The 15,839-nt window shown below is 40.3% G+C and overlaps 1 protein-coding gene across 1 annotated transcript in view; it reads left to right on the forward strand.

The window, feature by feature from the left end:
• The first annotated feature begins 493 nt into the window (after nt 1–493).
• Nucleotides 494–15,839, forward strand: part of col28a1a (collagen, type XXVIII, alpha 1a) — a 32,905-nt gene continuing 17,559 nt past the window's right edge. Inside the window, exons 1-9 of the mRNA XM_026300333.2 lie at nt 494–614; nt 1,637–2,202; nt 2,418–2,438; nt 3,036–3,095; nt 4,311–4,364; nt 4,459–4,503; nt 4,778–4,804; nt 5,089–5,133; nt 5,215–5,259. Coding sequence (XP_026156118.1) covers nt 494–614; nt 1,637–2,202; nt 2,418–2,438; nt 3,036–3,095; nt 4,311–4,364; nt 4,459–4,503; nt 4,778–4,804; nt 5,089–5,133; nt 5,215–5,259 — 984 coding nt within the window. The remainder of the gene's footprint in view (nt 615–1,636; nt 2,203–2,417; nt 2,439–3,035; nt 3,096–4,310; nt 4,365–4,458; nt 4,504–4,777; nt 4,805–5,088; nt 5,134–5,214; nt 5,260–15,839) is intronic.

The following is a 15,839-nucleotide window of genomic DNA, read 5'->3' on the forward strand; positions in this document are numbered from 1 at the left end:
AAATTGTTAGTTTACTAGTAATAATGTGAGCAGATGTATCAGAAGCAGTTATAAATCCAGCACTTGTATTAGCAGTAGCAGACAGTAACAATTAGCAGATGTAGTTATAGTAGAGGTTGTAATAGTGATAATGTTAAACAGCAGCCATTATTCTAAAAACATGAATTCATCTTCAACAAAGCAGATGGCTCTTGCCTGTTTAAGCCCATGGACCGCACCATGTATGACTGTTACCACAGAACGCTGAAAGAATTGAACTTTTGCATCTGTGAGCAGTTGTTGCAGTCTCATCTCCATCTTGTGCTGTTGTGGAATCATTGCAGCCTTTGCTACTCTTTACTGAGCATGGATTGAAGTGATGCTGTATGACAGATATCAAAGTAGTGACTATTCACTATGCATTATGCAAGAGCCCTGAAGCATAATTCAACACTAATTTTGTTGTAATCCTATCCACGTTTGACAGACTGAGCATCTAGACTGACAAACTATCATGTGGTGGTTGCTGAAGGTTGTGATTATTATTTTGACCGTGTTGAGCCCAACCAAATGCCAAAGCAAAAGGAGGAAAGGACAGAGAGATGATAACCAGGTCATCACTAATGACGTCAAAGGTAAGTGTTCTAATAATAAGGAATGTGTCAGTGTTGTGTATTCAAAGGTGGAGTGCTCATACTATAAATAATCAATCCATTAATAAAGCCTGAAAAAATGTGATTATCTCAGCTTGGTACAGTATTACCTTATTGTTTGTGAAATGTTAAATGACCCTATAGGCACTTGATACATGTAATTTCTTACAGCATGTTATAGAATTATGTTAATTAAGAAAATGGAAAGGAGTTTAAACTTATAAACTAAATCTAAGCTGTAAATTGATATGTAGCCGGGCACTCTGGCTAAGTATAAACTGCAGAACTACAGTAGGTAATGAATTGCTCAACATTAGGATATTCACGATCAGGCTGAATGCAGAGTTGATGATGTGTTGACACTGCCTGGACAAATATGACAATGAGAAACTACATACTACCAGCAGCTAGGTGTGTTTTTTTTTTTTCTCTTTAACCTGGTGTTTGTGCAAAAGAAGATGAACAATGCAAACAGAGTAACTCTACATTCAAATTCACTAAGTTAAAGTGGATAGCAGTGGTGCCTCATAGCAAGAAGGTTCTGAGTTTGAATCTGTGTCAACATGGGACCTTTCCTTTTGCATGTTCTACCTGTGTCTCTGTGGGTTTTCCACAGGTGCTTGTTTCTCCCACAGTCTACACGCACTCAAGTTAGGTTTGTTGGTGACTCTAAATTCACTATATAGTGGTAACCTGTGCAAGGTTTATTGGCTCCTGCCCTCCTTTCATCAGTTTTCAAGATCTTTGTTGATCAAAAGGGTTTGTCCAGGAACAAGTCTAATCCAATGGTAACCACTGATGCAACAGATTTACCAAAACCACCAGGTATCATCTTCTATTGACTGTTCACACTATATTTAATAGATATCATATTACTAATTTTCATGGCATCTTGCTGACCAAAATGTCGAATGGGTTGAAGGACCTGTACAGTCATCCTCATGATCCATTGCTGGAGTCACAATGTATCCCAATTCTTCTCCTGTGTTTTGTTTCCTGTCTAGTCCTGATCTGTCCAGTGGAGATCTTGTTCATCGTGGACAGTTCAGAGAAAGCCAAAACTCTGCTGTTTGAGCGACAGAAAGAATTCATCCTGCGTTTCAGCACCAAACTGATGCAGCTTCGCTCTGCTGGTTGGCGGCTGCGATTGCGCCTGGCTGCTCTGCAGTACAGCAGCACAGTTTCTGTGGAGCACAACTTCAAAGACTGGCAAGACCTGGATGTCTTCCAGGGTCGTGTTGCTGCAATGACCTTCATTGGCCATGGTACCTACTCAGCCTATGCCATCACCAATGCAACTCAACTTTTCACACATGAGACATCTTCTAGCAGCTTGAAGGTGGCACTGTTGATGATGGATGGAACGGACCACCCTCGCAGCCCTAGTGCTGTGACAGCTGCTGCAGAAGCTAGACAGCTCAATATCAGGATATTCGCCATCAGGCTGTCGGGCCTGCACAGGGATGGAACCCTGGATGCAAAGCTGCGCTCCATCGCCAGTGCACCTCCACAGCAGCATGTCCTCAGCCTCATGGACAGCCAGCTCGATGACAGACTCTTCAGTGAAGTGGTCAGTTATGTCTGTGTTAGGTCTGGTCATCTGTAAGGCTGACAAGACAATGTAAAAATTGTAGCATATTTATAGGGCCTTAAAGAAATTTTTGACAAAAATTAAGTTACCTAGTAAAATTGTGGTTGTTTACATTAACAACTCAACAGGGTATCTTAAAATATAAATGAATCAGAATGTTCAACACTTAAGACTTGTCTCATTGTTTCTTTTAGAACACAATTGTCAAAACTGGGGTAAGTAAATTGTGGTTCATTATTTATTTTAACTACCTATAATCATTATGTAAATGAAATGTAATTTTTTTTTTTGTTGATGTTTGCTTTTTTTTCTACAAATGGGTAGTGTAACTTAACTAAATGAGGTGGACACACACGACTTAAAACTTGGTAACAACCAATTTTATGACAGTTTTTTTTATTGTATTGCTATCTCCCTTACATTAAACCTATTTCAGAAGGAAATATTGCATTTTTTGCTCCACTGTAATTACAGTATTACTCAAATATAGTTGCTTTACAGTTCATTTTCATTAAAACAATACAAAACACAATGTCAGACAAAACTAAGTAGATAACATGAACAAAATCTTAATGTGTTACACAGTAAGCAGTATAAAAAACTTAAATAAAGATCAAATTAAAGAAGAAAGTAGGATTAAACTAGTGCTAGTGTTGTTACTGTTCATAGTTTATTCTTTAAAATTTATAATATTTACTTTACTTTAGTTCACTGGTAGAAAGTCTCCGTCTGATAGGCTATTAGTAGTGCCATCACACTACAAATGGGTAGTACTGCCTCATATTTTGCTCTTTACTATATCTTTATTTTAGTGCCCTCAGCCAAAGACCTGCCTGTGTGAGAGGGGGGACAAGGGTCACCCTGGGCCTCAAGTGAGTATTATGTTTATTTGAATAATCCACTACTGCAGGGGTATCAAACTCTAGTCCTTCGGGGCCACTGTCCTGCTTGTTATCCAACTACACTCCCCTCCAAAAGACTCTCAGCTTCACAATTGCTTGTTGTTCACCCATAGACAAGCTCTATGATTTTCATGTTGGTTACACTTCTAAGTATAAATGCAGTCTGCACTGGAAAACCCAAATCTGAAATTGAGCATAGACATTCAGCACTATTTATTGTTTGGATAGTCAATATAACAGGACACACCTGGGCAACAAAACACACCTGTCAGTCACATGTTCCAATACTTTTGCTGATATGAAAAATGGGTGAGTTCAAACATAAGGTGCAATCTTCTAAGATGTGAATCACATCCAGACGTAAATACCTGGAAATAAAAACTGAAATGTTGATCTCTTGTCTCATATTCATCTTTTGATGTCAAACTCAAATGTTTTCAGTCTACAGCAAAAATAAAGAAATTGGCGTCACTGTTCCAATACTTTCGGAGTGGAATGTATCCCAGTCCTACCTACTGTTGATTACCTGGATCGGGTGTGTTCAGCCAATCAGAAGCTGCAAAGGCAGGCCTAGTTCGGAAACCAGTAGGACAGTGGCCCTTGAGGACTGGAGTTTGATACCTGTGATCTACTGTGTATTATAGCTGATGTTTCTATGCCTCCTACTCACTGCTGAGATTTCAGTTGATATCACACACTCCTGTTTTCCTCCAGAAATATTAATATCTAGTGAGTAATTTGTGTGAGCATCACACAATGGCTCTTTATCCCTGGATAGTCAGGAAATCTCACAGCCTCAGGACCTGGGCCAGAAGCCTCCAGCTGCAGGTGTGTCTGGCCTACATCCGAAGCACCACAAGAAAAAGATGTGAAAGAGTAGGAAATGTTCCCTACAAGACAAGTATAGCATGTACTGAGAGGGACATCTGAAAGCACTGTTTTCACTGGCATTGCTGCTAAAGAGAGGCCCTTGAAAAGAAGCAAGGGTCAAGGATTGAAAAATAGACATGAGCAAAGGGGCAGCAGTGATCTGAGAGCCTGCTTCACTGAGATGGAGGTTTATTTTGCACAGGCGTTATAGACAGGTCACAGAGGGATACCTTTCCTATACATACACAGAGTTCAAAGTAAAAATAAGCCCAAATATTATCATTCTGCACAACCTCTACCTTTATTTTCATCCAGGGGAAGCCAGGGGAGCCAGGGTCTGTTGGAGGGCCAGGCCAAAAGGGATCTCGTGTAAGTATCTATTATCTCCATAATCCAGTACTGTTAGCAGAAAGAATCCAAGTGTTGTTTTATGTGGTGTTTTATCTGTGCTCGGTCCCTGTAGGGGGAACCTGGCATTAATGGACGTCCAGGAATGGAAGGCGATGCGGTAATCATCAGTTATTTAAATGGTTTTCAAGCTGTCAGATGTGAAGAGATGAGGTAAACCTAATTCATCTTCAAAAGAAAATAAAGGATATATTTGAGTATGGTGTATTATAGGACACCCTAATCCCTGTATCCACGCACCATGAGTTGGGTATGTACTGTAGGAGCTACTGTACTCTGATACTGATTGGTCGAGGCTGTCTTTTAGCATGTCGCGTCATGGACAGTCAACTGTCTAAATGGAAAAGGTTTATTTTCACTTTCCCTTTTTATAGGGTCAACCAGGCAGCAAAGGAGAGAAGGTATGTATTTTTATATGCCAGCCTTCTGATTCTAAAATGATAGTTTTTCCATGTGATGTATCAGTAACATTAAAATAAATACCACTGTCTGCGCACCTCATATGGCTATTTGACCTGGACACAAGGAATCCCATGAACATACACATCAGCAGTGGTCATATTGCAAGTGCAACAAAGCCTGCAGGGCTTCAGTGTCAGACAGTTTGATATGGCCCAGTACCCACAGTAGAAACTTGTTGCTTTAAGCTATACTTACTTTTACACTCACTGGCTGCTTTTTCTAGGGAGAGCAGGGTGAATGTGGTGCCCCTGGTACAAAGGGAGAACAAGTAGGTATTCTAATTTATTTTATAATTTATGTGTTTATTTGCAAGGACAACAGTATTAATTGTATTAATGTTTTTCTTTAGAGTGTGGCTGGACCTCCTGGCCCCAGAGGCCCCAGGGGAGAGCAGGTGAAGTTTTTAACACTTTGCACTAGTGCACTTTTGAATGGCTGGGCCATGTGTTAATATTTCATTATCAGTAATAGTAGTTCCCCACTATGTTTAATGTCTTAAAAGTCTGATATCATACCTGAATGGGTGTGTGGCCAAATTGAAAGATTCCTGTGTTTCCCACATTAACACTGAAACAATCAGCGCTGCAGTGAGACCTACAAATTCTGAATCCATCTCCTGCTTATGCACTTGTGGAATGTGAGCTATGGATTTAGGTCTTATCCCCCCTCCTAATGTAGCCTTTGTAAAGTGGAGAATCTAAGCTTGTAATGTTTGGCTCTAGTCTCTGAGCAAACGTTGTCCCAGACAATTACATCCCTCTGATCTCCCTCTGGTTCCCATGAAATGTACCTACACTGTCAAGTGTGTTCTTATGGTTTTTTTATATTGTAGCATTCTCAAGTGTCAGTGCTTATCACTCCTTCAACAGTTTGAACAACTGTGAGTGTAATTTATGTTTAAGAGCTTCAAAACAGGAAATTATCTTAGTTTAAAGGATCAGCTAGTGTTTTTGCATGTTTATCTGACTTCTGCCAAATCATAATTTTGCCTGGACAGACATTACAAAAGTGGTGGCACAGCAGTGTGGTGGTTAGCGTTGTCACCTCACAGCAAGGAGTTTCTGGGTTTGAATCCCGTTTAAACGTGGCTTTTCTGTGTGGAGTTTACATGTTCTCCCCATGTCTGTGGGGTTTTCTACAAGTACTCTGGCTTCCTCCGACAGTCCAAACAGATGCAGTTTGGGGTTAGGGTAACTGGTGACTAAATTGTCTGTAAGTTTGTGTGTGAGTGTTTGTCTATGTGCCAACTGGAATAAATTGGTGATCTGTGTAGGGTGTACCCCACACTATTGCCCAATGTCAGCTGGGATTGGCTCCAGCCCGCCATGACCCTGGCTTGGACCATGTGGTATAGTGTGTGGATGGATATAGTACCCAAACCCTGTTTAGCTCTCAATGCCAATAGTGGAAAGCAACTATGGTATATTTATTCAATAACTGCAGTTAAGTACAAATTTGAGGTATCTCTACTTAAGTAGATCAATTTTTTGCTACTCACACATATCAGACATGACTTTGAATTCACTACATTTCAGAAATAAATCTTATGCTTTTTACTGCACTACATATATCTATATATACATATATCTATATATTAGTTCCTCTTTTTGGACTGAAAATGAAACATTGACCCATTGACGTTTTTTTAGTAACAATTTTTAATGCCAAAAGTTTTTTTTTTTTCACTTTCACTCTTTTGCTGAGAAGGGACACAGCTACTACATGACTAGACTACAATGTTGTAGTCATCTTCAAATACAGTTTATACCAGTAAAAATGTTATTGTGGATATCTTTAATTACCATTCTGACTAGTGAAAATGCTAATATAACCAGGAGAAACGAATTTAAGAATATATAAAATATAGTTACAGACAGTAGTGTGGTTCCTTTACCTGATAAAACGGCCTGATGTAGAATGAATTTACTGCCTAGCATGACTGCAGACCAGCAGGAATTCAGCTTCATCTCCCAAGCAGCAAATAAGTCTCTCTATCCTGGTTTTTCCCCCACAGAGAAGTAGGTTGATATGAAGTTAGTGTTAAAATCAGCTTAATAATGTTATTTTGGTATATCAGAAAAACGTCATTAAATTAGTCAGTTAACCAGCTCAGTTCTGTGTGGGAAAAAAAACAACAGGAGAGAGACAGGCTTATTTGTGGTTTGGGAGATCCACCTGGGCTCATGGAAGCCATTTCCCGGAGGTCTACAGTCATGAGAGAGCTCAGACTGAACAGTGGTGTGGAGCCAGACGTCTCTCCTTGTTGTGTAGTTTACTGCTGAATATGCAGCTCCAAAAGTGGGACAGAAAAGTAGCATTTCTTGCTATTTCCAGACTTAGCGCTCGTTACTCTACCAGTTAGCTTAGCTAGCTAGTAGCATGGCTTCTCCCTCTCCCTCTCTCTCTTGCTCGGTGTGCCACATGTTCAGTTATTCCTCTACCTCCTTTATTGATAATGATACTTGTAATAAATGTAAGGTTCCAGTAGCTTTGGAGGCGAGGATCTCTGAATTGGAAGTGTGCCTCTGTATCTTTGAACAAAACCCGGCTAGCCTAGCCCCATTAGCAGGTGTGAAAAGGACCTGTTAGCGATCCAACGGCAGCCCGGAGAATTAGCCTGGGTGACGGTCAGAAGGAAACATACTGCTAAGCATAAGCCCACGGCTCATCACCTGCCTGTTCATGTTTTTAACTGATTCTCCCCACTCAGCAACACACCCGATGGGAAACAGACTGATAATTGGCAATTCCATAGTCAGAACCGTGAAGTTAGAGACACCCGATTACGCCAATCGGAGGTCACTAAAATTAATGTTGAATCGGTGTGTAACTTTGCTAAATTAATGTCGGACTCCGTAGTTTTCTCTGGACCCCTCCCCAATCTGACCAGCGATGTCATGTTTAGCCGCATGTCATCTTTCCGTCGCTGGCTGTCTAGGTGGTGTCCAGCAAACGATGTGGGCTTCATAGACAATTGGGCCACTTTCTGGGGAAAACCCGGTCTGGTAGCGAGAGACGGCATCCATCCCACTTTGAATGGTGCAGCTCTCATCTCTAGGAATTTGGCCGAGTTTATTAGCCGACCTAAAGCCTGACAATCCAGGGAGGGGACCGGGATGCATAGACTCCAAACGTCTCTCTGCAGTTTCCTTAGAGCCGTAAGGGGTGGGCGGATCGATCCTAATATCGATAATATCGATACCCCGACAAAAATATGGATACTTTGGTTGAATTTTTACTCCCGCATGCACTGCTGCCGTTTTTTCAAAGAGGCGACCTAACTATCTTGTCTGTCTGCATCTCTAAGTAAGTGCCTGTGTGTAAGTGGCGTGCCTGTGCCTGTATGCCGGTCTTGTAGAGCGAAGCAGGCAGTCACCCCCCTCAAACCACATAGAGAGTGTGTCTGCCCCTCGAACATCTAAATCATATAAATCAGAATTAGGAATTATTGATAAAAACCTAATAAAAATTAAGATCACTCCTCTTACTGAACAGAAAAACAGAACAGTCAGATGTGAATTATTAAATATAAGGTTTCTTTCGTCTAAATCTCTGTTAGTAAATGATTTGATAACTGATCACCAAATTGACTTACTCTGTCTCACTGAAACCTGGTTACAGCAGGATGAATATGTCAGTCTGAATGAATCAATCCCCTCCGTAATAAAAATTGTCATGTTCCTCGAAGCACAGGTCGAGGTGGAGGAGTAGTTGCAATCTTCCACTCAAACTTATTAAACTCTCACCCTCAGAACAGTTACAACTCATTTGAGAGCCTCACTCTGAACCTCTTACAACCAAATTGGAAAACACAAAAGGCAAGGCAAGGGATGTTTATATAGCATAATTCATACACAGAGTGTATGCTTTACAGAAGTGCTTTACAGAAATAAAAGACAAGTTAAAAGTACATACACAAAAATCAAAATATGAAACAGCAAATAGTAGAAAATGAACTTGAACTAATGAACTAAAATGAACTAAAAAATGAACTAATGAGTAACGAATGATAAAAAGAAAGTTTTTTAGCTTGGACTTAAACATTGCAGGAGATGAGGCTTGTCTAACATCATCAGGAAGACTATTCCAGATTTTAGCTGCATAAAACTGAAATGCTGCTTCTCCATGTTTATTTCTGACTCTGGGCACGAGCAGAAGGCCTGTCCCTGATGTTCTCAGAGTTCGAGATGGTTCATATGGCATCAACATGTCAGAGATGTGCTGTGGTGCTGAGCCATGCAGAGTCTTATACACAAGCAGTGCTGTTTTAAAGTCTATTCTCTGAGCGACAGCGATTTGAGAACAGGGATTTGAGAACAGCACTAAAGTGGTTGTACTTCCTGGTTCTAGTCAGGACCCGAGCAGCAGTGTTCTCAATGTACTGCAGCTTACAGCTTGTTTTGAGAGCCCCACAAGCAGGGCGTTACAGTAATCTAAGCTGCTGGAGATAAATGCATGGATGAGTCTCTCCATGTCTAGTTTAGACCTGATCCCTTTGATTCTGGCAATGTTTAAGAGTTGGTAAAATGCTCACAATGTTATTAATTCAATGTGGCTGTTAAAATCTGAGTCCTTGATTACCCCTAGATTTCTAACCTGATTTTTAGATTTTAGGAAAAGAGACTCAAGGTGACTGCTGACACTTTCTCTTTGTTTCTGTGGCCCAAAGATGACTGTTTCAATCTTGTCACTGTTTATTTGGAGAGATGCCTATTCAGTCCTCTAACCTTTGTAATAGGATCACATGGTCCACTGTGTCAAAAGCAGAACTCAGATCTAACAGTACTAAGACTGAGAAAATCGTCAGACCAGTTGTTTAGCAGGAGAAAGTCAGTAAGTTGTGGGTATAAAACTTTTTCAAGGACTTTACCTAAAAACGACAAGTTTGATATGGGCCAGTAGTTATTCAGCACTGTGGCATCAAAACTGCTCAGGAGAAGGCTCGATGTCAGAAATTTTCAAGGCCCTTGGAAATGTTCCAGACTGTAATGAGTTATTAACTAATTGAGTGAGTTGTGGTAACAAACTGGTTAATACTGTTTTCTGAAATCTAGTGGGTAGGCTGCAGAGTTGTTATCTGTGTTGTGCAGTTTATTCCTTGTTTAATACCCTGAACCTTGTCATTAAAAAATAATGCAAACTCATTGCATTTAGATGTTGAAATTAGTTCTGATGGCAATGGAGATGGAGGTTTTGTTAATCTACTCACTGTAGCAAACGTGATGTGAGCTGTTACTGCTGTTGATGATTTCAGAAAAATACATTTCTATTTTTTTACGTAGAGTTTTATTGAACACACACAGCATCTGCTTATAAATGTCATAATGAACCTGAAGCTTTTTGTTTGGCCTTCCGGCACTCCCTTTTCTGTGCCCTGACCAAGTCGTAATTTTTCCATTGCGACTTTTGTCTGTTCCTGACCACTTTATCTTTAACAGGAGCAATCACATCCATGACATTTAGAACACTCGAAGTATATGAATTTAACAAATCTTCAACACTAGAAAAGTGGTGTTTTCAAACCTAATCGTCTCCATAAAGTGTCCTGGTGTTATCATTTATGTGTCTTTTCTGAACAGATGTAGGTCCAGTTGCATCTTTGGGAATTATGGACAAATCAAAAAAGACACAAAAATGATCAGACAAAGCAACATCAATCACAGTGACATTTGAAATGTTAACACCCTTACTGATGACAAGGTCCAGAGTGTGACCTCTAGTATGGGTCGGCTCACTAACATGCTGACTAAAGCTGTAGGTTTCAAGGACAGCAAAAGTTCTTTGTCACAGGTCTTATCCACATGAACATTAAAATCACCTGTAATAACGAAACAGTCAAACTCTGTACAGACAACTGAAAGCATCTCAGTAAAATCAATAAAATTTTGGCAACACTGGGGAGGTTTGTAAATGATTATCTAGAAAACAGAGGGATAATTGTAGCTCCATTTTAAAAGAGAGATACTGAAATGATAAAAACTCTCCAAAAACCAGTTCTACTTGTCATTGTGTACCGTCCACCTGTCCCTTAGTCAGAGGTTTTAACTGAATTTCCAGACTTCCTATCTGATTTAGTGCTTAGTTCAGATACAGTCATTATAGTGGGAGATTTTAATTCATGTAAATGTTGAAAATAATCTCAGCACTGCATTTAATTCAATATTAGATTCAATTGGTTTCACTCAAAATGTTAATAAACCCACCCACTGTTTCAATCACACCCTTGATCTTGTTCTGACCTAAATAGTTTTTTCCCAAAATCCTATTTTGTCATACCATTCATTAATAACTTTCGAATTTAAGATAATAGATCATGCAGCATTTGGAAGAAAATTCCACTACAGCAGATGATTGTCTGACAACACTGTTAATAAATTTAAGAAAATGATTACGTATATATTTACAGATGCCTCAATCCTACTCCGTACCAAACTGATTATGTTGTTGACAGTGCTGTAGCCAGGCTGACAAAAAGTCACAGCTCTGTTGAGCCCAGTGTTCCCTTAGCTCTCAGCAGTGATGACTTTGAGTGTCTTTACAAATAAAATCACAACTATTAGAGATAAAATTCAGCAGATGCTTCCTATACCTGCAATAAATGAATCTTCTACTACAGTAGCTCTTGAATCATCTGTAAGACCTCAGTCATGTTTAGACTGCTTCTCTCCCTCTGAATTCACGTTAACAGTTGCTTCATCTAAATCATCAGCATGTCTCCTAGTCCTGACTAGACTGCTCAAAGACACCCTGCCATTAATCGGCTCATCTCTATTAGACTTTGTAACTTTATCTCTAATAACAGGCTATGTACAGCAGGCTTTTAAGACTGCAGTAATGAAACCCTTACTCAAAAAGTCTTAATCCAGGAGTCTTGGCTAATTATAGACCAATATCCAACCTACCATTTATTTCTAAAATCCTCGAAAAGCAGCTATGTGACCACTTACACAGAAATGAACTATTTGAAGATTTTCAATCAGGATTTAGAGCACATCACAGTACAGAAACAGCACTGTTAAAAGTCACCAACGATCTTCTCTTATCCTCAGATAATGGACTCATCCCTGTACTTGTCCAGCTAGACCTTCTTGTTGCATTTGACACTACCAACCACAGCATCTTATTACAGAGACTGGAGCATGTGATTAGAATCAAAGGAACAGCATTAAACTGGTTCCAGTCTTATTAATCAGACAGATTCCAATTTGTTCATGTTCATGATGAATCTTCCACATGCACAAAAGTTAGTTATGGAGTTCCACAAGGTTCTGTACTAGGACCGATTCGAGTCACTTTATACATGCTTCCTTTAGGTAATGTTATTAGGAAGCACTGTATTAACTACCACTGCTATGCAGATGACACTCAGCTGTATCTATCTATGAAACCTGATAATACAAACCAGTTAGCCAGACTTCAAGCATGTCTAAAGGAAATAAAGGCCTGGATGATCAGTAACTTTCTACTTTTAAATTCAGGGAAAACAGAAGTTATTGTATTTGGGCCTTAAAACTGCAGAAATAGCTTTTCTAAAATTATAGCTACTTTAGATGGCATAGCCCAGGCCTCCAGCACTACTGTGAAAAACCTTGGAGTTATTTTTGGCCAGAATATGTCCTTTAACTCATACATAACACAAATCTCTAGAACTGCCTTCGTTCACTTGCACAATATTGCCAAAGTTAGGAAAATCCTGTCTCAAAATGATGCAGAAAAACTAGTCCATGCATTTGTTTCCTCAAGGTTAGATTACTGTAACTCATTACTATCTGGATGTCCCAGTATCACACACAAAAAGCCTCCAGTTAATCCAGAATGCTGCAACCAGACAGGTTCCTGACAGGAACTAGCAAGAGAGATCATATTTCTCCTATATTAGCTTCTCTTTATTGGCTCCCTGTAAAATCCAGAATACAATTTAAAATCCTTCTTCTCACATATAAATCCCTTCATGATCAAGCTCCTTCCTACCTTACCCATTATACCCTATCATCCCAATAGAGCACTTTGCTCTCAGAGTGCAGGTCTACTTGTAGTTCCCAGAGTTTCCAAAAGTAGAATTCTCTGTACTTTTAAGGTTAGATTTAAAACCTTTCTTCTTGACAAACCTTATAGTTAGAGTTGGTTCAGGTAACCCTGAACTATCCCTTAGTTATGTTGCTATAGGCCTAGACTATCAGAAAAGACAAATGCTTCACAGAGAGTTAGCATTGATTAAAAATAAGGAATTCCATTAAATGTATTACAAAATTCCTTAAATAACAGAACATCAAGTAGTTTTAATGTTAAAAAATGTGTCTTTTTAAAATAAAATAAAATTTATTGCTGGTTATGTCATTAATAGAATCAGATGTATTTTGTCAGCATGTTCATTTATTGGAATTGGCAGAGGAGAGTTTGGTTGGTCTCAAAAGTATTTAATTGATATTCCAAAGCTTGTACAAGGACCCACTTCCTGATCAGAAAATCACAGTCTGCAAGCAGTTAGCTGTAACCAACTTCACAGGAAGAAAGATGATGAACAAAGGACATACATGACATTTTAAGGTTGCCAAAAATCACATCTTATTGGTTGACCACAGGTGGGGAGGGCTTTGGTTTAGAGTTAACCTTCCCTCGTTGGTGCCTTGGGTTGGTCCCAACCCCTCAGCACTTTACCATCCTCCTCTTCTTCTCTTAATATGTGTTCCCCATCCTACAAAACATTCAGTGACACAGTACCTAGTACCTCTGCATCCTCAACTCCTTATATGGTAACTCATCCTTGAAGTCTGTAATTCTCTCATCCCTAGCTTCACCTTGCCTCTCCCTCAGCAACAATGTATTATATGGGGCCTGCTCTTTCTGCAGGCTGATCTTATCTGTAGTATCATGCCTACACATTGTAGAAACTACTCTTGTGACCTTTCTCTCCCTGTGACCTTTCCTGCACAACACATACAGTGAGTACGGAAAGTATTCAGACCCCTGCAAATTTTTCACTCTTTGTGTCATTGCAGCTATTTGCCAAAATCAAAAAAGTTCATTTTATTTCTCATTAATGTACACTCAGCACCCCATCTTGACAGAAAAAAACAGAAATGTAGAAATTTTTGCAAATTTATTAAAACAGAAAAACTGAAATATCACATGGTCATAAGTATTCAGACCCTTTGCAGTGACACTCATATTTAACTCACATGCTGTCGATTTCTTCTGATCCTCCTTGAGATAGTTCTGCTCCTTCATTGGAGTCCATCCATCCATCCATTTTCTATACCCGCTTTTCCTGGCTCAGGGTCACGGGGATCTGCTGGAGCCTATCCCAGCTCTTTCTCAGGTGGAAGGCAGGGGTACACCCTGGACAGGTCACCAGTCCATCACAGGGCCACATATAGACACACAAAGACAGACAACCTCACACACACTCCTACGGGCAATTTAGAGTCACCAATCAATCTAACATGCATGTTTTTGGACTGTGGGAGGAAACCGGAGTACCTGGAGTAAACCCACGCAAGCACAGGGAGAACATGCAAACTCCACACAGAAAGGCCGGGATGCGAACCCACGACCTTCTTGCTGTGAGGCAACAGTGCTAACCACTCATCCACCATGCTGCCCCCATTGGAGTCCAGCTGTGTTTAATTAAACTGATTGGACTTGATTAGGAAAGGCACACACCTGTCTATAGAAGACCTTACAGCTCACAGTGCATGTCAGAGCAAATGAGAATCATGAGGTCGAAGGAACTGCCCAAGGAGCTCAGAGACAGAATTGTGGCAAGGCACAGATCTGGCCAAGGTTACAAAAGAATTTCTGCAGCACTCAAGGTTCCTAAGAGCACAGTGGCCTCCATAATGGCCTCCATAGTGGCCTCCTCAAATGGAAAAAGTTTGGGACGACCAGAACTCTTCCTAAACCTGGCCGTCCAGCCAAACTGAGCAATCGTGGGAGAAGAGCCTTGGTGAGAGAGGTAAAGCAGAACCCAAAGATCACTGTGGCTGAGCTCCAGAGATGCAGTAGGGAGATGGGAGAAAGTTCCACAAAGTCAACTATCACTGCAGGCGCTTTATGGCAGAGTGGCCTGACGGAAGCTTCTCCTCAGTGCAAGACACTTGAAAGCCCGCATAGAGTTTGCCAAAAAAACACATGAAGGACTCCCAGACTATGAGAAATAAGATTCTCTGGTCTGATGAGACCAAGATTGAACTTTTTGGAGTTAATTCTAAGCGGTATGTGTGGAGAAAACCAGGCACTGCTCATCACCTGCCCAATACAATCCCTACAGTGAAACATGGTGGTGGGAGCATCATGTTGTGGGGGTGTTTTTCAGCTGCAGGGACAGGACGACTGGTTGCAATTGAAGGAAAGATGAATGTGGCCAAGTACAGAGATATCCTGGAAGAAAACCTCTTCCAGAGTGCTCAGGACCTCAGACTGGGCCGAAGGTTCACCTTTCAACAGGACAATGACCCTAAGCACACAGCTAAAATAACAAAGGAGTGGCTTCGGAACAACTCTGTGACCGTTCTTGACTGGCCCAGCCAGAGCCCTGACCTAAACCCAATTGAGCATCTCTGGAGAGACCCGAAAATGGCTGTCCACCAACGTTCACCATCCAACCTGACAGAACTGGAGAGGATCTGCAAGGAAGAATGGCAGAGGATCCCCAAATCCAGGCGTGAAAAACTTGTTGCATCATTCCCAAGAAGACTCATGGCTGTACTAGCTCAAAAGGGTGCTTCTACTCAATACTGAGCACAGGGTCTGAATACTTATGACCATGTGATATTTCAGTTTTTCTTTTTTAATAAATTTGCAAAAATTTCTACATTTCTGTTTTTTTCTGTCAAGATGGGGTGCTGAGTGTACATTAATGAGAAATAAAATGAACTTTTTTGATTTTGGCAAATGGCTGCAATGACACAAAGAGTGAAAAATTTAAAGGGGTCTGAATACTTTCTGTACCCACTGTATGTTAGTAGTTACAAA

The sequence above is a fragment of the Mastacembelus armatus genome, chromosome 11 (assembly GCF_900324485.2).
Source record: "Mastacembelus armatus chromosome 11, fMasArm1.2, whole genome shotgun sequence".
Classification (NCBI taxonomy): Eukaryota; Metazoa; Chordata; class Actinopteri; order Synbranchiformes; family Mastacembelidae; genus Mastacembelus; species Mastacembelus armatus.